The 26,946-nt window shown below is 43.6% G+C and overlaps 1 protein-coding gene across 1 annotated transcript; it reads left to right on the top strand.

Moving 5' to 3' along the window:
• Positions 1-3,816: 3,816 nt before the first annotated feature.
• On the top strand, positions 3,817-5,567 carry sstr1b (somatostatin receptor 1b). The gene is given in 1 exon segment (NM_001124534.1): positions 3,817-5,567. A coding segment is annotated over 1 exon segment (1,116 nt). The 5' UTR covers positions 3,817-4,315; the 3' UTR covers positions 5,432-5,567.
• The last annotated feature ends 21,379 nt before the right edge of the window (positions 5,568-26,946 follow it).

Raw genomic sequence — 26,946 nt, 5'->3', positions numbered from 1 at the left:
AGACGATGCTTATCCAGCTGTCCATCTCCTCCCCTCCCTTTCTCTCTTTCTCTCTCCCTCCTACATTCATCAATATCTGTTTCGCTGAGTGTTCAGAGAACAAGCGTGGCATGAATGTTATTATTGCCTTTGAATGCTTTATGTCAATCTTCCCCCTCAAAACCCTACGTAGTGCCTATAGTTCTAATCAAAGCTCTCGTTCTCAAGAGGACTCTACAGTATATCGCTAATCCGAGCTCTCGTCCTCAAGAGGAGCCTATATCGCTAATCCGAGCTCTCGTCCTCAAGAGGAGCCTATATCGCTAATCCAAGCTCTCGCCCTCAAGAGGGGCCTATTTCGTTAATCCAAAATCTCGTCCTCAAGAGGAGCCTATTTCGCTAATCCAAGCTCTTGTCCTCAAGGTGAGCCTATTTCGCTAATCCAAGCTCTTGTCCTCAAGGTGAGCCTATATCGCTAATCCGAGCTCTCGTCCTCAAGAGGAGCCTATATCGCTAATCCAAGCTCTCGTCCTCAAGAGGAGCCTATATCGCTAATCCAAGCTCTCGTCCTCAAGAGGAGCCTATATCGTTAATCCAAGCTCTCGTCCTCAAATGGAGCCTATATTGCTAATCCAAGCTCTTGTCCTCAAGAGCCGGTGAGATCAAAATAAATTAGTGACTCATATTAGCAACTTAATTACTTCACAACCTATTTCTATGCTTCCTTCCTGGGGGAACAGACGGTGCACTGTGTTCTCCTTCTCTGCTCTGGGTAGAAGAATCCCCCAGGGACTGATCTAGCATCAGCTTGCTCTCCCCAAATCCTAACCATAACTATTAACTTCACCCTATACCAGCGGTCAACAGGTTGGCATTTATTTTCTAGTTTAAAAAAAGTAAATATCAGCAAACAAAATCTGTTTTGATTTAGAAAATCTGTTCCCAAGTAGTCCCACAAATACAAAATGAGACTTGATTTTTTTTTCAACGTAATCAAGATATGAAATTGTTATTTTCGAATACAACCTCTTGTGGGGCTTAGATGTGGTAAATGAGTATATGACAAATTATTAAGATTCTGTTCCAGCCCCCCGACCATCTGCCCTCGGCTGAATCTAGTTGCCTTCCACTGTACTATACCTTCAGCTCAGTCTTGTTTATCATGCCAGGTAGTCTAGTACCGCTGTGAGGAGAATTGGCGCCATGACTCAGGCAATATGGAACGGGAGAAGGTGACCCTTAGAGAAACAATAAAATATACGGGATGATTGGTGATAGAGATCAGCAATATCACAAGCCACAGTGTTAATGCTCACTTCATACCTCTACAGTTCTGCCTTGCCCTGCCAGCTACACACACACACTCACACATATACACATACTCACACATACACACACACATATACACATACACACTCACACATATACACACACTCACACATGCACATGCACACACGCACACACACACACACACACACACGCACACACATACACACACGCACACACATACACACACGCGCACACATACACACACGCGCACACATACACACACTCACACATATACACATACACACACATACACATGCACACACAAGCACACACATGCACACATACACACACGCGCACACATACACAAACACACACACATACACACATGCACATACACACATGCACACACGTACACGCACACACACACATGCACACACATATACACACATGCACACACACACATACACACACATGCGCAGACATTCACACACACACACACACACACACAAATGCGCGCACACACACACATATATACACACTCATGCACACACATACACACACAAATACGAACATACACGCACGCATGCAGCCACACACGCAGTCTTGCACTATTTTGATATCAGCCTCTGTATTCTGTATGAATGCACACGTGACTCAGTCGCTTTGTATAAAATCATCTGCTAAATGGGATATTCATTTATATTTCTTTAATAAAGGAAGAACTGTCATTCAAACGGAATGTCATATTCCAGTCACAAATGCAATTATATTCCTGCTTTCTTATGACTGGGCCCGTTAGCTGTTCTGTTGGTTGGGGAATGGAGGAGAGGGTGGTGGAAAGAGAGGGAGGAGGGGGTGTCTGTTCAGTCTTTATCCTGTTTGTGTGTAGACAGCTTTGAACATCTTAATTCTGTTCAGCTAGGTGTCAAAGGAGCCTCTCTGCCTCTCACATCCGGCTGTAATTGGACGAGGAGAGAGGCGACCTCACATAGGTGCACTGACACACTCAAACAAAAACAAGCTAGGTTACACAGATGTCATTTCCCCTTATTACTATTCAGTCTTGTACAAACACTACAGGGAATTCATAGAATGTCATGTCCGTGTGACGACTGGGAAATACGAAGGCCACATGGAATTGTAGCTTGCCGTGATCATGTGACCTCAATGACCTTTTTGTTCCATTGAGGTGCAGAGAGACAGTGATACCTCTAATCAGAAGCTGTCGAAGGAAGACTCTCAAGGCCGAATGTTTTCTTGTCTATGAAATAATCCCAAACTGGTTGATGAACAGCTTATACAAAACAACAATTGATGCATCAACCTTGTCTTTTCAATTTAAACTATTAAATACAATTCTTGCCACAAAAATAATGCGCAATACACGGGGAATTCAACAGTCAGCCCTGTTCAGACTCTGCCATGAGGAAACAGAATCAACTGATCTCTTTTGGTGATGTCCTTCAACGGCTCGCTTTTGGAGTCAGGTCCAGGAGTGGTTGTTAAGTCATAATGTCTGTGTTCAGATGGACCTACAAACAGTACCGTTAGGAGATCTGAACAACCACCATCAATCAATGGGGAAATATGATTATACTCTTAGATAAAGTTGTTTATTTTCTTTTTTTACAAATGGTCCACATGGAGAGGTTCAAGACCCTCGTAAGACATCACAGAAAAATATAAATAAATGGTCAAATGGTAGTGTACTGGGAAATATTGGTTAGTCTGTAGACATCAGAGGGTTAGAATTAAGATTCGTGTACTGTATATGTAATCGCAGTAAGTATCAGCAGAAGACGTATTGTTGTCTATCCATTCGCTTACTCCAATCAATTGAAGGGTGGTAATGTCTTTTTTTTCTTCTTTTTTTAAAGAACTAGGTGGATTAGAAATAATGCAAACAATTACTTTGAAAGAACCCATGGTCTATCTGCAATGTTGATGCTGATCTGCCCCATGGGGTAGCTACATCTAATGAAACCTCAGAGCTCTTAGAGCCAGAACTCTTCTGCTGTTTTGGTTGGAGTTCCTTTAGGGACTATGCCAGTGATTGCTCTTTGTGTTTTCTTACAGGCTTCCTGGACTCAAAGAAAAATGGGGGTGTAGCAGGGAAGAGCTCAAACCAAAAGCCAGTGATTTACATGGACTTGTTCAGCCTGGGTGTAACGATGAAATAATCACCCCTCTATCCACAAAGACACATGGAATGGTGAGGGTGCAGAATTCACCGCAACACTTCTTACCACAAACCACTCCTGAGTGTGCCATTGGACCAGACAGAATAGGGCAGAACAACTCTCAACCACTCCTGAATTCTCTCCAACAGGACATTGTAATCAATCAGAAGGAATGTTCTCCCTTGGCCAATTTTGAGTGATACCCAGAAACCTTGCCTGATTTTAATTAAAGAAAATACTCCTAAGAACCACTTACAAACGGATGGGTAATAAGATGTGAGTTTATTTGTGAATGAATATGGAATGTTAAGCGTTTGGCTGCCAAGAATTCATTGTTTCAGCCTCCTAAATTGCTTCAGTGCCCTTATCGGTTAGTTGAGAAGCTGGGTTCTATAATTAGAAATCCCTGGGAAACATGAGAACTGAGAGAGACTCAAGGACTCTGATTTATTTCAGATTAACCCCATCTATGGACCCTGAGATAAGAGAATAACATTGTACAGATATTACATTCTCTTCAGAGCCGCACCTACAGTATACAAAGAATGAGGATCTCCCCTGCTCCTGCTGCTCCTTCCTCCCTCCTTTTTGACCCCTTCCTTTAAAGGAGTTTAACAGAGACCCATGGTACTGTACACTAAAGCAACACTTTGGCGATAACGAAGAGCCAGCTAAGCACATTGAGAAGTGTACTATATTCTATAATGTGACATAGAGACTCATAGATTTAGCCGGTGGTAACTTGTGGGAAAAGACACCGGTTGGAATGTGGTTTTAACCAATCAGCATTCAGGATTAGACCCAGCCGTTGTATAAAAAATGATATACACAAAGTCAGATCTTAACTCCCAGTAGGAGAAACCCAAAATTGAGGTAAACTGGACAAAATGGACAACATGGCCGCCAATGGGACCAGCAACTACCCAGCATACCCCACCGACTTCCCCTACAACTCCAGCCTAGACTATGAGGACTACGACCAGGAACCTGACACCAGCAAGATCATCATCCCCTCCATCTACGCCCTGGTCTGCTGCGTGGGTCTAACAGGCAACACCATGGTTATCTATGTTATCCTTAAGTACGCCAAGATGAAAACCGCCACCAATATTTATATATTGAATCTGGCCATTGCAGATGAACTCTTTATGTTGAGTGTGCCGTTTCTGGCGACATCGGCGGCTGTACGTCATTGGCCATTTGGCTCGCTCATGTGCCGTCTGGTGTTGAGCGTGGACGGCATTAACATGTTTACGTCCATCTTCTGTCTGACGGTGTTGAGCGTGGATCGATACGTGGCCGTGGTTCACCCTATCAAGGCTGCCCGCTACCGCCGACCGACTGTTGCCAAAGTAGTCAACGTCTGCGTGTGGGGCCTCTCGCTCCTCGTCATCCTCCCCATTATAATTTTTGCCGACACGGTCCCGGCGCAGGACGGCGGTGTGGACTGCAACTTTCTGTGGCCTGAGGCAGCGTGGTCGGAGGCGTTCGTGGTCTACACCTTCCTGCTCGGCTTCCTGCTTCCTGTGGGCGCAATCTGCCTCTGCTACTGCCTGATGGTGGCGCGCATGCGGGCGGTCGGGCTGAAAGCCGGTTGGCTGCAGCGGCGACGCTCTGAGAAAAAGATCACCCGGATGGTGGTGTGTGTGGTGGCGGTTTTTGTCCTCTGCTGGATGCCTTTCTACATCGTCCAGCTGGTCAGCGTGTTCCACCACCCTCCCAACCCCATGGTCACCCAGCTCTTCGTCATCCTAAGTTATGCCAACAGCGGCGCCAACCCGATCCTCTATGGCTTTGTGTCGGATAACTTCCGCCGGTCGTTCCAGAGGATTGTGTGTTTCCGTTGGTTGGAGTCTGGGCTGGACTGTGAACAGGTGGACTACCGTGCTGTAGCCCTGAAGAGACAGGCCACCAATGGACAAAAAGATTTCCCTAAAGAATGTCTGGCATCTGATATGGTGTTCCGGAATGGAACATATACCTCACGCACTACTACATTGTGACAGGGACAAGGTGTTGTGGATGGAACCCCACACTGAGAGTGATAGGGAAGCAACGAATGACAACGAATAAAACCACACGTGAACAATGATGGAGGCCATAAGGACCAATTAAAAATATGAAATAAATTGTTCTCTCACTATATGCTGTGACCATTATATGAGCACTATTTAACTTCATACCACAGCATTGTTGAATACTCGTTTCTGATTGGCTGGAAGGGCAATCTAGACTGGGCATTAAACAAGATATACGGGATACCTAATCAAGACGCAGTAAAAAGCACTGCACATGCTACACAGTTACAGAAAGCTAAACTAGCAACCACACAAACCGATTACTGGATACATTGTAAACGCAGGTCCAACGAGAACCTAGCTAGCTAGCATTCATTTGTTTTTGCAGAGACATCTGATGACCTAACGTGGTGAGTGATGGAATGAACATGAATTTCTATGCTGTCAAATCCACATGTTTCTAGTTTGACCTGTTTTCAGTCACTGATATTGAATTAGGTTGTCATATTGGCAGGTTTGCTAGCAACAAATTATTTAGCTAGCTTCTAGCCTTGTGTTTGATATGCAATGCGATCTCCTCGTAAAAAAAAGAAGGAAAAGTGCCGTTACGAGAAGGGAAACTTTTCTCTGCCAGGCAAAATCGCACATCATCAGCTCATTGTTATGGATGTATCCAAATGAATGTCAGTAGAAAACAGCTTAAACGCAAATGTGGCTACTTTTCTGTTAATTCTGGCTGCAGATGTTGACGTGACTGTGTTAGCCGTGGTTGGCTAGCTAGAAAGCAAGGGATAAGAACGTTAACAAACAGCATGGAAATAAAAATAAATAAAAATAACAATGGGTCTTGTCCATAGATATAGAACAAAAACAATGAACAACAGCGATAGGACTACGACCAGATTTAGTGGAAAGAGGAAAGTACAAAATCACTTACCAAAATGAAAATATCATGATTGTTATTTATATCGATAAATGTGTGTTTTAATATTGTTTGTTGGAAACTGTGGTATAAGCGGGATAAACTCCTCCATTCTGTACATTACCTCTGCCTCATCCCGCTGCATCATCCATTATTTCCAAGGTAATGTACAGAACGTCAGCGTTTATCCCAACGCATAGCACAGGAGAATGTACGCACAAAATGGAGACTTTAGATGTCAGTGTGTTGGTTGACTTAAAGCCATGTCAGGACAACAACTTCTCGTATTGAAGTGGTGCAGCTATGACGAGTTCATGATTTTGACATTGCATTGGTCTTTTAGCTGGAGTTTACAGTACATATGTTTGTTTGACCTGTGTCTGCCTGTCTGTAAATCTATTGTATCTGCTATATATTAAATAACTCATTTATTTGTTTATTTATTTGGGGGTTTATCATATTGTTTAGTTTTTTTATTAAACTAGGCCAAACCCTGTGCTTGGCTTAAGTACATGGACAATAATTGGATAACTGACACTCATTTGCCACAGAGGTCAAGTCTCTGAATCATTCTAGGGGTTAAAAAGTATTCATGCCAAAAGTCTGAGTGTTGCTGTGTTCTCTGTTTCTTTCACTTGCTCAAACAAGCTCAGACAAGCTGCCCAAAGGGACAACTGTAAATAGCCAAGATGAAATAAATGTTCCATTTGGACCTGCGGTTATCCTGTTACAACAAGAATTGTACACACACACACACACACACACATTATTTCAGCAACCGATCTGTACAATCAATCATTTTCTCAAGGTTCTGTATCATCGGTGAGGTCTGTCCAATTGATTTGCCTTGCGTCGCTTATGGAATGATATCGCCGTGGAGACGTCACAATGAATGAATGAGACTGTGTCTGGTGATTAACCCCGTGAGGTATGGACCAACAGGTCGACCTGGCCAATCAGGAAACTTTATCCACATTACCACCATCTCCTCCATCCAACAGGTGACATCACTGTATCTAATCTATATAGTTAAGCCATGACAGCAGAGCCAAACCTTGTCCACACACACACACTCTTTAAATCCCTCCTCCAGATGGCCCCGTTTAGCGTGTGATTAGTTTTGCTGCTGATTCAATGAGACCAGCTCTGTTTGAATGGATTCTATATAAAGTGCCTCAGCGTTTTGGACAAGCACCGCAGTGACTCTTCACCTGTGTGTTCTGTCATAATCAGGACCCTACGTCAAGTTTATGACAATGTCACGCAGAGGTTATGACTAGGAGTTTTTCCTGGTCAGTTCACATGACCTGGAAACAACACGCACTCACAGTCTCCGAAGTTGCTCCGAACGTCACATTTCAAAGTGTTTCTGACAACCTGGGTTATCTCATATCATTCTGTTTTTCCAAACGTCAAATCTTGAAGTTGCTCTTAATGTCAAATTTAGAAGGTTAAGGGTTAAGGCTTTGGATATGGTTAAAACATTCAGTTAGGCACTCATTCCGAATGGTTAAGTTAAGGGATACGGTTGGGATAGGGATAAAACCCCCAAAACTAAAAACGAATGTCCACCAATGGGATTGAACACGCAACCTACTTGATGGTAATAGCTCTCACTGTTGCCCCTTGTGGAAGGTTTTGAAGGCATTTCCCGATGTCCTCAGGACATGGATAGAGGTCCAAATTATCTTGAGCAATCTGCCTAGGAAAAACTCATGGATCCAGTGATGACTCGAAAATAAGGCCTGGCGTTATTTATAACCAGGTAACCGGACCAGGAAAAACTCCTTGCCGTGTAGCCATAATGCCTACATAAACATGACGTAGAGCTATATATGTAATGGCTGTTATGTTGTGTATCTGGTCTACGCCCCCATGCATCTATGGTGAAGCATGATTCCCTGTTTGATGTTGAGATTAAAGTCTGTGAGACCAGGCAGCTTCCATATGTTACACACTGCTCTACAATGAAAGTGAATAACAACAAGGAGAGTAACAAATTGCTGCTTGCAGGAAAACACAAATCAAATGCACTGTCATGTTCAGAGTGCTCTCACGGTGCTCTCACGTTGTAGACAATGGAAGTAGAGACAGGCTGCAATAGAATGTGAAGTACGTTACATATGAACCGCATGATTCAATTCAATTGAAAAGGGTCGGTTTCAATAACAATTACCTTTAAAGCCAGCTGAATGCCCTTTAGTAAACATATTTTTCAATTTTTAAGTAATTTTCAGTCTTTTAGACAACTCCAAGATGGGGTCACAACAAATATAGACTCAAGTATTGTAATTCAGCTTCTAAACCCAACAATCTCCCTAATCAATACAGAAATATCTCACAAAAAAGTTAAGAAACATCCCTTAAGATGAAAACATGTTACATAATTTATTTGAAGTTGTTTTCAGCCTTTCCAACAACTCTCCAGGGGATCACAACTCAAGTATTGATCGGGTTTGGTTAGTTTGTTTACTTCCAGATTCTCTCAATCAATTAATAAATATGTGAGGAAACATATTAGTCACATGACCCAGTTAAAGCATAACAAGCAGAACAAAGGAGAACACTGATTATAAACTGGGTAGTTCGAGACCTGAATGCTGATTGGCTAACAGCCGTGGTATATCAGACCGTATACCGGATATGAGATGAACACTGATTAGACCACATTGAATCAAAATAAGTACAGATTGCCCTCCAAGCATATACACATGTAGTGTACACTAAGATGCAGGGGCGCAACCTTCACTGGGGACAGGGGGGGTGGCCTGGGCTGTTGCGGTGACCGTATTACCGTCACACGGGCTTTATTAAGGTAGTCTTTATTAAGTCTTTATTAAGGTAGTCAAATACCACATGACCGTTTAGTCTTGGTAATTAGGCTTCTCCAAGCTCTGATGCTGCTGCTGGTCATTAGTAGCCTGCCAAACTTGCTAACTGCCTGGTACTCAGCACTCTATTGTCCCTCTAATCACTCTGACATCAATGAAAATCGATTCAAACACTTCATGAGAGCCCATGAGCTCATGTTGCACAACATTTCTACAGGCTGTGTAATGGCTGCTAATAAAAAGAGGAGGATCCCATCAGCTTTCTATAGGCTAGGCCTACTATATTTATTTCTCAACTTTCCTAATATTAAGCACATTACTTATCTTTACAACAGGAGTATAGCCTACCTGGCTGGCATGAAAATTAACCACTGGAAGAAGTGTCCTCCATTCGCTATTTAAGTGTATAGATGACATGTATTTTTTCCCCAGCTGCCCCTGTTTTGATACAAGTGCATGATAATTGTCCATTCTAAATCAAAACTAATGTCACACCTATATTATTTAGTATATATAAAGACAAGATTAAATCAAGAACAGTGTGATTGTCACGGATGACAAGGAGGGGAAGGTAGGAATCAGGTGCAGAGAGCAGAGGGTTCACGGAGAAATGCACTTTAATCCGGCACAAAATGGTCATGCCCAAAACACAGGGCGGAAAACACAGACCAACCCAAACACAGGGTGGAAAACACAGACCAACCCAAACACAGGGCGGAAAACACAGACCAACCCAAACACAGGGTGGAAAACACAGACCAACCCAAACACAGGGCGGAAAACAGAGACCAACCCAAACACAGGGCGGAAAACACAGACCAACCCAAAACACAGGGTGGAAAACACAGACCAACCCAAAACACAGGGCGGAAAACACAAACCAACCCAAACACAGGGTGGAATCACAGACCAACCCAAACACAGGGCGGAAAACACAGACCAACCCAAACACAGGGCGGAAAACACAGACCAACCCAAACACAGGGCGGAAAACACAGACCAACCCAAACACAGGGTGGAAAACACAGACCAACCCAAACACAGGGTGGAAAACACAGACCAACCCAAACACAGGGCGGAAAACACAGACCAACCCAAACACAGGGCGGAAAACACAGACCAACCCAAAACACAGGGCGGAAAACACAGACCAACCCAAAACACAGGGCGGAAAACACAAACCAACCCAAACACAGGGCGGAAACCACAGACCAACCCAAACACAGGGTGGAAAACACAGACCAACCCAAACACAGGGCGGAAAACACAGACCAACCCAAACACAGGGCGGAAACCACAGACCAACCCAAACACAGGGCGAAAAACACAGACCAACACAAACACAGGGTGGAAACCACAGACCAACCCAAACACAGGGCGGAAAACACAGACCAACCCAAAACACAGGGTGGAATACACAGACCAACACAAACACAGGGTAACAACGGTCCGGAGCTCAATAACTCCTCCGATACAAGACGTGAACTAAATATAATCCCGCACAAACAAGGGTGGGCTTCACAAGCTTAAATAGGTAAGCAAATCAAGAAAACACAAATAGGAACAGGTGCAACTCATTAGACTAAACTAACAGAAAAGGGATCAGTGGCGGCTAGTAGGCCGGTGACGACGACCGCCGAGCACCGCCCGAACAGGCAGGGGAGTCAATTTCGTCGGGGGAGTCGTGACAGTGATGGGTGACAATATTAGCCTATCACTTGTGAATTATGCCCAGCATAAGAAACAGTGTGTTTTTTTGCAACTTGTTCGATTCATAGTTGCACACCTCATGTAGCCTAGCCCATAGGCCTATATGTTTTAATAAGGGTTGTATCACAAATAACTTCTTAAAATTAAGCACATTGATCCGCTTTACATACATACTAACTGGCAAACATAAGCAGCGTGTGACTTTCAATTTCGGGGATGACATTTTTTGCCATAGAAATGCACTTTAATAATAAAAGCATTCATTGCATAATTGCTTTTGCAGTCCCTTTGATAATGGTGTTTCCCACTAATGGAACATTTGCCTTCTGCCGTGTGCGCATTGCTGCACTTATAATGTGAAGAAATAGACTAATAGTTTATCAACATTTTAAGCTTAACGTTCTGATCTGTTGCATCTGCCACATTGCATAAAAACATATTTTTTGATGCTAGTGGTTGTATTCATTTGGGATCTATCACATCCCACAACTGTCCCAGACTATGTTTGGAATATTTATTTCTCGCATAGAATAAAATAGGTCGACCTTTGTACTATGTGGATTGACATAGGCTAGTGCTTTTGCTGTTTGTTAGGCCTACTCATCTTGTTGGCTGACAAAAAGTAAATATGAACAGTTCTTCCAATATCTTAAAAAAACACCTCGGAATTGGATGAGGATGCACGCAGTTGCGTCCCCGATGTGTCTTAACTTGTAGCCTGTGAGATTTCGCAGCACACTCAAGGAGAAGGGCACAACGCAGCACTCCGGGCTGCAAAAGGCATGGATTTTTCAGGGTGCGTTAAAGCCACTAAGGAGGATGCCGCCGTGGAATTCTAGGCATTATCAAGTGACTGTCAAATGGTGAATGAGTGACTGATGTAGTGTGTACAGCCTGTGCAAAAAACAAAGCAGAGCTCATGCCTTTCAAGCGTCTTTTTTCAAATCATCATTAGAGTCTCATCATGCAGTCTAACAACGTAGTATAAATCAAAACATATAGCCCAACGTTTGTAGAGCAACTGAAGTTACAATAATAACTGGATTGGGATATGTTCCGCATTGCGTCCAACAACAACATTGACGAATACGCTGATTCGGTGAGCGAGTTCATTAGAAAGTGCATCGGCGATGTTATGCCCACAGCAACGATTAAAACATTCCCAAACCAGAAACCGTGGATTGATGGCAGCATTCGCGCGAAACTGAAAGTACGAAACATTGCTTTTAATCAGGGCAAGGTGACCGGAAACATAACAGAATACAAACAGTGTAGCTATTCCCTCCGCAAGGTTATCAAACAAGCTAAGCGTCAGTATAGAGACAAAGTAGAGTCGCAATTCAACGGCTCACACACAAGAGGTATGTGGCAGGGTCTACAGTCAATCGCGGATTACATAAAGAAAACCAGTCCCGTTGCGGACCAGGATGTCTTGCTCCCAGACAGACTAAATAAATGTTTTGCTCGCTTTGAGGACAATACAGTGCCACTGATACGGCCCGCTACCAAAACCTGTGGGCTCTCCTTCACTGGAGCCGACATGAGTAAAACATTTAAACGTGTTAACCCTTGCAAGGCTGCAGGCCCAGTTGGCATCTCCAGCCGCATCCTCAGAGCATGCGCAGACCAGCTGGCTGGTGTGTTTACGGACATATTCAATCAATCCTTATCCCAGTATGTGAGAATGCTGTTCATCGACTACAGCTCAGCATTTAACACCATAGTAACCTCCAAACTTGTCATCAAGCTCGAGACCCTGGGTCTCGACCCTGCCCTGTGCAACTGGGTACTGGACTTCCTGATGGGCCGCCCCCAGGTGGTGAGGGTAGGTAACAACATCTCCACCCCGCTGATCCTCAACACTGGGGCCCCACAAGGGTGCGTTCTGAGCCCTCTCCTGTACTCCCTGTTCACCCACGACTGCGTGGCCATGCACTACAGTGGTAGGCTTGATTACCGAAAACGACGAGACGGCCTACAGGGAGGGCCCTTGGAGTGTGGTGTCAGGAAAATAACCTCACACTCAACGTCAACAAAACAAAGGAGATGATTGTGGACTTCAGGAAACAGCAGAGGGAACACCCCCCTATCCACATCGACGGGACAGTAGTGGAGAGGGTAGTAAGTTTTAAGTTCCTCGGCGTACACATCACAGACAAACTGAATTGGTCCACCTACACAGACAGCGTGGTGAAGGAGGCGCGGCAGCGCCTCTTCAACCTCAGGAGGCTGAAGAAATTTGGCTTGTCACCATAAGCACTCACAAACTTCTACAGATGCACAATCGAGAGCATCCTGTCGGGCTGTATCACCGCCTGGTACGGCAACTGCTCCGCCCACAACCGTAAGGCTCTCCAGAGGGTAGTGAGGTCTGCACAACGCATCACCGGGGGCAAAATACCTGCCCTCCAGGACACCTACACCACCCGATGTCACAGAAAGGCCATAAAGATCATCAAGGACAACAACCACCCGAGCCACTGCCTGTTCACCCCGCTATCATCCAGAAGGCGAGGTCAGTACAGGTGCATCAAAGCAGGGACCGAGAGACTGAAAAACAGCTTCTATCTCAAGACCATCAGACTGTTAAACAGCCACCACTAACATTGAGTGGCTGCTGCCAACATACTGACTCAACTCCAGCCACTTTAATAATAGAAATTGATGTAAAAAATGTATCACTAGCCACTTTAAACAATGCCACTTTATATAATGTTTACATACCCTACATTACTCATCTCATATGTATATGTATATACTGTACTCTAAATCATCTACTGCATCTTGCCATCTTTATGTAATACATCTGCTAACCATGTGTATGTGACAAATCAAATCTGATTTGATTTGATTTAACTCTAAATTAAACATATAGGAGGACCAGTTTCTTTGTTTACCCCTCAACACAGAATAGCTGCATGTGTTCACTCTCTCAAATAGTTTGGAGAAAATATTAATATTTTATTCAGCTTTGTTCAATTGTATTCTTCATACTAAAATATAAAACAATGCCACTGAATCATAAGCAAATCTTGTCTGCTAAATGAACGAGTGTAGCCCACAGCCATCTGGCTTAGCCACATCAGGACCTAACATAAGAACAACTCAGAGTATGCTATTCTGTTCCTCTGAAATAAACAACTTTTTCTTCATATCATGCTTCCAGGTCTAAAATAGATAAGGAATTTATTGTGAAGGTGTAAGCTATCTTACATGGAGTCGGGTAGACTGTTTGTAGAGTTTATCTTACACGGAGTCGGGTAGGCTGTTTGTAGAGTTTATCTTACATGGAGTCGGGTAGGCTGTTTGTAGAGTTTATCTTACATGGAGTCGGGTAGACTGTTTGTAGAGTTTATCTTACACGGAGTCGGGTAGGCTGTTTGTAGAGTTTATCTTACATGGAGCCGGGTAGGCTGTTTGTAGAGTTTATCTTACATGGAGTCGGGTAGACTGTTTGTAGAGTTTATCTTACACGGAGTCGGGTAGGCTGTTTGTAGAGTTTATCTTACATGGAGTCGGGTAGGCTGTTTGTAGAGTTTATCTTACATGGAGTCAGGTAGGCTGTTTGTAGAGTTTATCTTACACGGAGTCGGGTAGGCTGTTTGTAGAGTTTATCTTACACGGAGTCGGGTAGGCTGTTTGTAGAGTTTATCTTACACGGAGTCGGGTAGACTGTTTGTAGAGTTTATCTTACACGGAGTCGGGTAGGCTGTTTGTAGAGTTTATCTTACATGAAGTCGGGTAGACTGTTTGTAGAGTTTATCTTACATGGAGTCGGGTAGGCTGTTTGTAGAGTTTATCTTACATGGAGTCGGGTAGGCTGTTTGTAGAGTTTATCTTACATGGAGTCGGGTAGACTGTTTGTAGAGTTTATCTTACACGGAGTCGGGTAGGCTGTTTGTAGAGTTTATCTTACATGGAGCCGGGTAGGCTGTTTGTAGAGTTTATCTTACATGGAGTCGGGTAGACTGTTTGTAGAGTTTATCTTACACGGAGTCGGGTAGGCTGTTTGTAGAGTTTATCTTACATGGAGTCGGGTAGGCTGTTTGTAGAGTTTATCTTACATGGAGTCAGGTAGGCTGTTTGTAGAGTTTATCTTACACGGAGTCGGGTAGGCTGTTTGTAGAGTTTATCTTACACGGAGTCGGGTAGGCTGTTTGTAGAGTTTATCTTACACGGAGTCGGGTAGACTGTTTGTAGAGTTTATCTTACACGGAGTCGGGTAGGCTGTTTGTAGAGTTTATCTTACATGAAGTCGGGTAGACTGTTTGTAGAGTTTATCTTACATGGAGTCGGGTAGGCTGTTTGTAGAGTTTATCTTACATGGAGTCGGGTAGGCTGTTTGTAGAGTTTATCTTACATGGAGTCGGGTAGGCTGTTTGTAGAGTTTATCTTACATGGAGTCGGGTAGGCTGTTTGTAGAGTTTATCTTACACGGAGTCGGGTAGACTGTTTGTAGAGTTTATCTTACACGGAGTCGGGTAGGCTGTTTGTAGAGTTTATCTTACACGGAGTCGGGTAGACTGTTTGTAGAGTTTATCTTACACGGAGTCGGGTAGGCTGTTTGTAGAGTTTATCCGACTGGATAAAAAAAGTCAAATAATATCAATAATGGGCCTCCCAAGTGGCGCAGCATCGCAATGCTAGAGGCGTCACTACAGACCCGGGTTCGATCCTGGGCTGTGTTACAGCCGGCCGTTATCTTGAGTCCCATAGTGTGGCGCACAATTGGCCCAGCGTCATCCGGGTTAGGGGAAGGTTTGGCCGGGGGGGCTTTACTTACGCTAGAGTGCTCATAGCACTCTAGCGACTCCTTGTGGCGGGCCAGGTGCCTGCAGTCTGGCCTCGGTGGCCAGTTGAACGGTGTTTCCTCCGACATATTGGTGCAGGCGGGTGTTAAGAATCGCGGTTTAGCAGGTCATGTTTCGGGAGGACGCATGACTCGACCTTCGCTTCCCGAGCCCGTTGCAGCGATGAGACAAGATCGAAATTGTGGAGAAAAATGGGTAAAAATTTAATAAAAAATAAACAAAAAGAATGAATAATGATAATTATGCCCTCCACCACACTTCTAAAACCAAAGTTGCGCCCTTGCTAAGAGGTACTGTATTAAGGGGCTGTTTGGGTCTTCCAGTGATTAAACAAGTGTTGGCTGCACATCAAACACGTTCACTGCAGCATGACTAAAAGGCTGTCTGAGGCTGTAGATTACTTTAAATGGCTAGAAGGTCACTGAGCACTGCTAGCCCATATATAAGCATGCCTCGCTGTGACAATTTCTGTTAGACTCTGCGTAAATATTTTACACATGGCCTTTAGACATCTTAAATTCATTAAAGGCTTAAGAAACGGTCTTTTGTAATTATGGGCACAAACGTCATAGGCTTGTATTAAGAGATGGGTCAAAAGTTGAGTCCCTGCCTAAAATAATTATGTTGGGGAGGGTCGGTGGTCAGGATGGCTTTAGACTGTATAGGAATGTATGTAATCTTATACTATAAGTCAACATTATAACATATCCAGTACATAGAGAGAGAGAGAGAGAGTCTTAGTCAAAGTAATGACATATCCACTACATAGTCAGAGAAGGCAGTGAGGTGGGAGGTGGTGGGGATGTGGAGAGAAACAGAAGATAGGGGGGGAGAGAGCGAACCAAAGCCATAGGACAGAGAGAGAGAGAGAGAGCATCTATGTAGACAGTTCCCACTTTCACAGGGGGATAGGGTGGTAAAGTGAAAGAGACAAAGAGATTGAGGGAGGGGAAAAATAGAGAGAGCACTAACCAAGTCCCTGCCTACACCACAAGGCTACCAATGAATAAAGCCTCCATTATGTACATGGAGACAGAGAGGGGGACACTGGTTAGGGGGTGCAGAGTCAGTATGGGGGCCAGTGGACTAGCCCCCTAACCATTATCCCATTTAACCATCCCCTCTAGTCTGAAACAGTGGGATTCTTGAGTGGTTTATAGTCTGCCATTTTTGTGGTGGTAAATAAGACTCTAGAGATACACACAGCCCAACCAACACAGTCAGCAGAACAGGCTATGGAAGGCAGTGAGAATCGTCCCCCTACTGACTTTATGTGCTGCAGGCTACCAGATCAGGGTCAATGTACAGTAAGTGAAGAAATATGACTGTAATAAGGTACAGTGAAGACAAAATACATTTTCACTCTTGGTGGAATATATTTATATTCTATTCTACTTTGGGAAATGCAATTAAATTCAAATGAATTTGTTCTGCACTTTTCCCCAATGGCACCGAGTGAAACATTAGGCTATAGTGATCATCCATAGAAACGTTGAGGAGGCAGGTCATTGTACACAGCCCAGAGAACGCACATACTGTACAGAATAATATATTCTATGACAGAGCCCACCTATCATAGAAATAGATTATATTTCCATGACACCAATGGAGACGAAAGACACTGTTTTAATACAGATGTTCCCTCTCTCTTCATTCATGTATTCATTCATTCCCATTCTGTTCCATTGTGCTTTTTTATAGAACGGTGGAACCACAATAATTCAGAGGTCAGGTTAGAGAGGTTAAAAGATATTTAGCATTTTCACCTGTGTGCCATATCTTTCACATTCATATATCCAGGTCCAAGATACTCTGAGAAGAGGGACATAGGCTCTGTATAGGGAGAAGTTGTAGGGTTAAACAGTATAATACCACATGTCGATTCACAATTGTATAATATTCCTCTCAGTCTGTAAGGGTTTGCAGAGACAGCGAGCGTATTGTGAAGGGAGGGATACACACCGCTGAGAGCTCATATTCAATGGTTGTTTGATCTCCACAGATTTCATTAATTCAGAGAAAAGGTTTAGACAGGGAGCCCGATTCTGACCCTTTCATTTCACTAATTGGTCTTTAGACCAATCAGATCAGCTCTGAAAAAGATCTAATGTGATTGGTCAAAAGACCAATTAGTGGAAAAAATATCAGAATTGGGCTGCCTGTGTAAACAGCCAGAGAGAGAGAGACAACTTAATGTGTGTGTGTATATATGTGTGTATGCGTGCCTGCCTGCCTGCCAACCATGTGTGTGCGTACATCTTCTACCCAAACTGAACTTCTTCACAATAGATGGCACACATTAAAAAAAGTGCTTCACCCAACAATACCACGTTTAAACAGAGCTGAGCCTTCGAGATGTTTAAAAATATACCATTATCCAGCGTCCTCCAGACAGACAGACAGGTTGAGCTGGAATTGAATGATGACTACAGCCTTGTGGCTGGGAAGTTGTTTATTAAAAGTTCTGCTGCACAACGGCAACTAACCTTACTGCAGAGAGAGAGAGAGAGAGAGAGAGAGAAGCCCTTTAGAAGGACAGAGAAACATGGTCTCTGGATCAGAAAGGGATTATGCAGACCTTAAAAGTTGAGGCTGCTTGTGAAAAACCGTTTCCTTGCCCCCAATAATCTGAAACCAACTTTGAAAAGGACAGTGCTGGGTTATAGACAACTATATATACCCAGCACTATCCTTTGGCTCTAGGTTATTTAAAGGTTAAAGTTAGTCCCAAGCAGCTAAACTACATGACCGAAAGTATGTGAACTGCTCTTCGAACATCTCATTCCAAAATTATGGGCTTTAATATGGAGTTGGTCCCCCTTTTGCTGCTATAACAGCCACTCTTCTGGGAAGGCTTTCCACTAGATGTTGGAACATTGCTGTAGGGACTTGCTTCCATTCAGCCACAAGAGCGTTAGTGAGGTTGGGCACTGATGTTGGGCGATTAGGCCTGGCTCGCAGTCGGCGTTCCAATACATTCCAAAGGTGTTCGATGGGGTTGAGGTCAGGGCTCTGCGCAGGCCAGTCAAGTTCTTCTACACAGATCTCGACAAACCATTTCTGTATGGACCTCGCTTTGTGCACTGGGGCATTGTCATGCTGAAACAGAAAAGGGCTTCCCCCCTAACTGTTGCCACAAAGTTGGAAGCACAGAATCGTCTAGAATGTAATTTTATGCTGTAGAGTTACGATTTCCTTTCATTGGAACTAACTAACATTATTCCTTCTCCACCAAACTTTACAGTTGGCTTTATGCATTCGGGCAGGTAGCGTTCTCCTGGCATTTGCCAATCCCCAGATTAGTCCGTCAGACTGCCAGATGGTGAAGCGTGATTCATCACTCCATAGAGCGCGTTTCCACTGCTCCAGAGTCCATTGGCGGCGAGTTTTACACCTCTCCAGGAGATGCTTGGTATTGTGTATGGTGATCTTAGAGTGACCTACCTGTGAGCTTGTGTGACCTACCACTTCACAGCTGAGCCGTTGCTCCTAGATGCTTTCACAATAACAGCACTTACAGTTGACCGGGGCAGCTCTAGCAGGGTAGAAATTTAACAAACTGACTTGTTGGAAAGGTGGCATCCTGTGACGATACCACGTCAAATGTCACTGAGCTTTTCATTAAGGCCATTCTACTGCCAGTGTGTGTCCATGGAGAATGCATGGCTGTGTGATCGATTTTGTCAGCAACAGGCGTGGCTGAAATAGCCGAAACTCGGTCCTTGGACCCCAAAGGGGCGCACATTTTTTTTTTTTATGTAGCACTACACAGCTCATTCAAATAATCAACAAATCATCCAGCTTTAATCATTTGAATTAGCTGTGTAGTGTTAGGGCAAAAACCAAAACATACTCCCCTTGGGGTTCCCAGGACCAAGTTTGGGAAACACTGTAATATCAAACCCCTAAGGTAGCTGTGGGGAAGTGTGTTGGGAAGTATAGCTTGTAGGACCTTGGCATACGATATTATCACCATACTTAGGTGCCAATATACGTACTGCGATTCTTACCATTCTCACCATTCTCACCATTCTACAGTGTATATGTATTGCCTTTCAAAAATGTGATTTTATTGTTCCAAACATATTGCTCACCGTATTTCTGCTGCAGAGGGAGAAGAGAGAGTCATGAGAAAATGAGTTTGATCAATCATGGAAATAAAAGTGCTGAAAACAAATTGGATCCCAATTTAAAAGAAAATGGAGAACAAGCTATGAAGGAAGAATACTGTTTCGGTGCAGGTACAGCCAACTAGGGCAAAAATTATATTGCAATATTGTCAAAACGATATGATGTCTTTTCAAAAATAATATCCCGTAATGTAACTATACATTTCCCCCATCACTAACAGCTTGTTGTCAGTTTTCAACTAAAGCAGGGGTTTTCGATTCCCCTGTAAAGTAAAAGAGTCAACAACATACATTTTTAATGTGCATGACTTGGACAAAACGTCTGGCTTTTGACCTGACCTTGGCCCCCTAAACATGTATGAGGATGATGTGATGATATCCAATATCCCAATTTATGGTGGCAATAAAGAACACAACACACCGCTGATGATTTTCAAAGTGGATTTATTTGCCAGCTAGCCTCCACATCTGGTTCTACATAGGGGTCTTAAGAAGCAGCTATTGTGCACCAGTCTTCTATCCGGAGATTAGCAACACAAACTGAGGACCCTCACCTCAAAGACACAGCCGGTCCAAAGACATGCCTGACCTGATATCAAAGGGGAGGATGAGAGAGAGGGGGCTCTACGTTTTCTAATAGTCCAGGGAATTGTCCTACCCATCCTTCCTGGCTCTCTGTTTCAACACAATAAACAGAGAGAGATGGTTTCAGAAGCACATGTTTGACCTGAAGACCCAGAGAAAACACGCCATTGACTGAATCAGCAACACGGCTAGGAACTAAACAACAGTTGGCAAGGCGGAGATTTTACAGTGAGAAGGCAGATTTTACAGTGAGAAGGCAGATTTTACAGTGAGAAGGCAGATTTTACAGTGAGAAGGCAGATTTTACAGTGAGAAGGCAGATTTTACAATGAGAAGGCAGATTTTACAGTGAGAAGGCAGATTTTACAATGAGAAGGCAGATTTTACAGTGAGAAGGCAGATTTTACAGTGAGAAGGCAGATTTTACAGTGAGAAGGCAGATTTTACAGTGAGAAGGCAGATTTTACAGTGAGAAGGCATATGATGAAGATGTGGTTGTTCTTGCCGGAGTGAGGAATAATGCCGGAGACTGAACAGGTTTTTCCAAAACAAAATTACAAAGTGGTCATTGCAACAAATACAAACTGAACTGAATCAAAACGAGTAGAACTATATCACAGAGAAACCCAGGCTCAGTAATCCTGGAAAACCCTGCAGCATGCCGTCCTTATTCTGTCCTGTTTCTCAAACAAGGAAATTACAGGGCTTAAATAGGACTACCCAACATACATCTGACCAATGGAAACCATACACTTCTTACAATGATCAATTACCATTGACAATGGTTGAAATTCAATTCAGCCATATTCAGGTCATAATTGCATCATTATCCACACATAAATACGGTTTCAAAAACAGTGTCTGGTGTGTCTTTAGATTAAGTGACGGAGGACATGATGACAATGGTCACAGGCGTAAAGCCCCAGTGTCAGAAAGTCAATGAGGCTGTCCGTATAGCTCTTCTAGGCATGGACTCAACACTATATGGACCTGACATGTCATGGAAACAACACAAAGCAATTACCCTTAAAGAGGGTGGGTCTACATGTACTGAACCCCCACATAATGAACCATCACTCATCTGTCTGACACTGAACAGCATTGTACTTGGTCATGTACGGAACACTGATGTACGGAACACTGATGTATGGAACACTGATGGACGGGACACTGATGGACGGGACACTGATGGACGGGACACTAATGGATGGGACACTGATGTACGGAACACTGATGGACGGGACACTAATGGACGGGACACTGATGTACGGAACACTGATGGACGGGACACTAATGGACGGAACACTGATTGACGGAACACTGATGGACGGAACACTGATGGACGGGACGCTGATGGACAGAACACTGATGGACGGGACACTGATGGACGGGACACTGATGGACGGGACACTGATGGACGGAACACTGATGGACGGGACATTGATGGACGGAACACCGATGAACGGGACACTGATGGACGGAACACTGATTGACGGAACACTGATGGACGGAACGCTGATGGACGGGACACTGATGGACGGAACACTGATGGACGGGAGAGAGTGGAGTTCTAATTGCTCTTTTCCAATCTACATACCACCGCTTCACTCACAGTCTAAATCAGCCACTAGGATGAAAGAGTGGTCGTCCCATCTTGGCCTGGTAGGATAGACCTGACTGCCGTGGGATTGGAGCTCCCTTTGACTGTAAAGACATCAGCGTTCACATAATTTTTCCTTATCGACTTAATCAGTAAAGTAAATTCAAGTCTAAAGGCTGGCACACATCTCACTGAATGTGGAACTAGTGTTACATCTGCTAATCGTTCAGCGCGCTGTGTTTTGTGGACCACCCGCTGTAGATGTCTGACTGCTGACATTTTCATGCGATTGTACATGTAAAATCAGTGTGCACTCGGTTTACAAATTACAGCTGGCCCTCTGTTCAGAGGTGCTAAGTTCTCTCGGCCAGTAAAAGCTATTGGTGTGTCTGAGCCCTAAACCCTTACCAGTCATACAGCTAGAGCACTAATAAGGACATGACCAGGCCCCACATAGTCTATAACAGGGACCCAGAGTCTTTCCTGGTCAGGAGGAAGAACTCAGGGACCCAAGCCTGACCTCTTTCTCAGAGGAGAGGATATCCCTAAGTCTCTAGTTTTAAACAAAGTCCAGAGCTAAATGAAGACAGATGGGCTGAGGCTGCAGCTGATAGCAGTCACGCTCCTGACCCCCTCGACCTGCAGAAAATAACCAGTTCAGCTGGAGTTTGCGAGGTACCAGATCTCTGCCTTCAAGGGGCGCCTATTGAGATAAATGGCACGTGGATGGTGCTGCTAATGCTATAATATACCATCCTTCCTCAGTCCCATCACTGTTGCTTAACCCTTCACCTCGTTAAAGCAAGCTTAGATTTCTCTTCTTGTCAAAGCTACCCGTGAAAATTTACTTCAAGGTTCAAAGCTTGAACTCTTTTCGTAGTTTTTTGTTATTTTTTTTCTGTCCAATGACTTGTCAAGGGGTGGATGTTTTGTTGTTGAGTCCGTTTAGTTTAGTTTTAAATAGAGCTTCGGATGAGGGGGCTTAGAAAGCGAAAGTAGCGAATTTAAACACAGGGGTGGAGTTAAACTAGACAGAAATCTCCAGAGAAACTTTTGCTTACTTTTCGGTAATTATGGCTTTAGGCTTCACTGACTCTGATTTCTGCATGAAAAGCAGACTAACTAATAGAATTTCTAGACACTTCTCAATGTGATGACACAACAGCTCGTAACGGATGAGCGTTCACAAATGGCTCACAAATGCAGGAAAATAAATTAAGAGCAGTTAATTGGCATTCAGTGGGCTCTGTAGTTTGCAGTATCTTTTCTGAAAAGACAATGCTGGCTACGGGGGTTCCCCTAGGCAATTTCCCACAGACATTAAGGTGGAAGCATTAGGAAGTACGGGACCCCAGGCACAAATTGTTCTCATTTTATTCAATTGAGCATCGATGGGTGAAAAGCAAAGCAAGAGAGGGAAAATGCACCAATGATTTCTCCATGCAGCTCTCTGGATGAGAGAGAGAGAGAGAGAGAGAGAGAGAGAGAGAGAGAGAGAGAGAGAGAGAGAGAGAGAGAGAGAGAGAGAGAGAGAGAGAGAGAGAGAGAGAGAGAGAGAGAGAGAGAGAGAGAGAGAGAGAGAGAGAGAGAGAGAGAGAGAGAGAGAGAGAGAGAGAGAGAGAGAGAGAGAGAGAGAGAGAGAGAGAGAGAGAGAGAGAGAGAGAGAGAGAGAGAGAGAGAGAGAGAGAGAGAGAGAGAGAGAGAGAGAGAGAGAGAGAGAGAGAGAGAGAGAGAGAGAGAGAGAGAGAGAGAGAGAGAGAGAGAGAGAGAGAGATCCCTCTAGGCACAACTACTACGACAACATAACCAACAACGGGTCACAACTCCTGCAGCTTTGTCACACGCTGGGTATGTACAACCCAGAGCCACTCAGAGCGTTCACCGTCAGCCCACTGACACCCCTATCAGATCACAGAAAAATCACAGTCTACTTGAACAGAGCAATACTCAATCATGAGGCATCAAAGCCAAAGGAACTGAATAATATTAATAAATACTATAGATGGAAGGAGAGTAGCGTGGAAACCTACCAAAAAGTAATTAGACAACAACAAATTCAATCCCTATTAACACAACTTCCTGGACAAAATGTTTCACTGTAATAGTGAAGGTGTAAACTTGGCAGTAGAAAACATAAACAATATATTTGACCTTTCAGCTTCCCTATAAAATCTAAACATTTCAAGCAGACAACCTAAGAAAATGAACAACAATGACAAATGGTTTGATGAAGAATGCAAAAACCTTAGAAAGAAATTGAGAACCCTATCCAACCAAAAACATAGAGACCCAGAAAACCTGAGCCTTCACTGTGGTGAATCTAAAATAATACAGAAATACACTACGAAAAAGAAGGAACAGAAATCAGCTCAATTTAAATGAAGAATCCATAGAATATAACCACTTCTGGGGGAATTGGAAAACTCTTAACAAACAACAACACGGAGAGTTATCTATTTTTATTGAACCTTTATTTAACTAAACAAGCAACAACACGAAGAGTTATCTATTTTTATTGAACCTTTATTTAACTAAACAAGTCAGCTAAGAACAAATTCGTATTTACAATGACAGCCTACCAATAGGGTTAGGGTTAGGGTTAGGGTTAGGGTTAGGGTTAGGGTTAGGGTTAGGTTAGGGTTAGGGTTAGGGTTAGGGTTAGGGTTAGGGTTAGGGTTAGGGTTAGGTTAGGGTTAGGGTTAGGGTTAAGGTTAGGGTTAGGGTTAGGGTTAGGGTTAGGGTTAGGTTAGGGTTAGGTACCAATAGGCAAAAGGCCTCCTGCAGGGACAGGGCCCAGTATATATATATATATTTTTTTAAATATAGGACAAAACACACATCACGACAAGAGAGACAACACAAAACTATATAAAGAGAGACCTAATACCTGTCGGTAGCAACACAACATGACAACAACATGGCAGCAACACAACATGGCAGTAGCACAACATGGTAGCAGCACAAACTATGGTACAAATATTATTGGGCACAGACAACAGCACAAAGGGCAAGAAGGTAGAGAGAACAATACATCACGCAAAGCAGCCACAACTGTCAGTAAGAGTGTCCATGATTGAGTCTTTGAATGAAGAGATTGAGATAAAACCATCCAGTTTGAGTGTTTGTTGCAGCTCGTTCCAGTCGCTAGCTGCAGCAAACTGAAAAGATGAGCGACCCAGGGATGTGTGTGCTTGGGGACCTTTAACAGAATGTGACTGGCAGAACGGGTGTTGTATGTGGAGGATGAGGGCTGCAGTAGATGTCTCAGATAGGGGGGAGTGAGGCCTAAGAGGGTTTTATAAATCAGCATCAACCAGAGGGTCTTGCGGTGGGTATACAGAGATGACCAGTTTACATAGGAGTATAGAGTGCAGTGATGTGTCCAATAAGGGAAGCATTGGGGGCAAATCTGATGGCAGAGTGGTAAAGAACATCTAGCTGCTCGAGAGCACCCTTACCTGCCGTATCTATATATCTATATATTACATCTCCGTAATCTAGCATGGGTAGGATGGTCATCTGAATCAGGGTTAGGCAGCTGGGGTGAAAGAGGAGCGATTACTATAGATTACATCTCCGTAATCTAGCATGGGTAGGATGGTCATCTGAATCAGAGTTAGGCAGCTGGGGTGAAAGAGGAGCGATTACTATAGATTACATCTCCGTAATCTAGCATGGGTAGGATGGTCATCTGAATCAGGGTTAGGCAACTGGGGTGAAAGAGGAGCGATTACTATAGATTACATCTCCGTAATCTAGCATGGGTAGGATGGTCATCTGAATCAGAGTTAGGCAACTGGGGTGAAAGAGGAGCGATTACTATAGATTACATCTCCGTAATCTAGCATGGGTAGGATGGTCATCTGAATCAGGGTTAGGCAGCTGGGGTGAAAGAGGAGCGATTACTATAGATTACATCTCCGTAATCTAGCATGGGTAGGATGGTCATCTGAATCAGAGTTAGGCAGCTGGGGTGAATGAGGAGCGATTACTATAGATTACATCTCCGTAATCTAGCATGGGTAGGATGGTCATCTGAATCAGAGTTAGGCAGCTGGGGTGAATGCTATCTAAAATGCTGGGGTGAATGTTTTATCTATCTAAAATGGACATGTATGGATAATCTTTTTGTCCCTATAACAAAGAACAAACAGCAAAATCATATACATGATCAAATACAAATCTTAGAATCGACTATTAAAGACTACCAGAACCCACTGTAGTCTCCAATTACGTTGAATGAACTACAGGACAAAATGCAAACCCTCCAACCCAAAAAGGCTTGTGGTGTTGATGGTATCCTAAATTGAGGGTACCACAAATTCCAATTGGCTATTCTTAAACTCTTAAACATCATACTTAGCTCTGGCATCTTCCCCAATATTTTGGACCAAGGACTGATCACCCTAATCCACAAGTAGAGACAAATTTGACCCCAATAACTACAGTGGGATATGCGTCAACAGCAACCTTCGGAAAATCCTCTGCATTATCATTAACAGCAGACTCGTACATTTCCTCAGTGAAAACAATGTACTGAGCAAACGTCAAATTGGCTTTTTACCAAATTACCGTACTGCAGATCACGTATTCACCCTGCACACCCTAATTGACAAACAAACAAAACAAAAAAAAGGTATAATTTCAGTGAATGATATCATAAATAGGACTGGTGGAGTTATGTCACACATGCAGCTAACACAGACATATTGAAATGTCTGCTCTACCCAAAATTACAACCAATTAATTGCAGCATTACCACAAAAATGGAAGAGACAAGTAGAAGGGGAAAAAAGTAAGGAACTTGTATGTCGGCCCTGTATTAAAGAACGTAAATGGTTAAAGAAAAGTGTGATACATAAAAACATATACCAATTTCATTTAAAGACCAAAAAACTGACAGCTGTGCCA

The sequence above is a fragment of the Oncorhynchus mykiss genome, chromosome 21, assembly GCF_057628025.1.
Source record: "Oncorhynchus mykiss isolate SJ-2025 chromosome 21, ASM5762802v1, whole genome shotgun sequence".
NCBI classification, from domain to species: Eukaryota; Metazoa; Chordata; class Actinopteri; order Salmoniformes; family Salmonidae; genus Oncorhynchus; species Oncorhynchus mykiss.
This window is presented reverse-complemented; position numbering and strand designations above follow the sequence as displayed.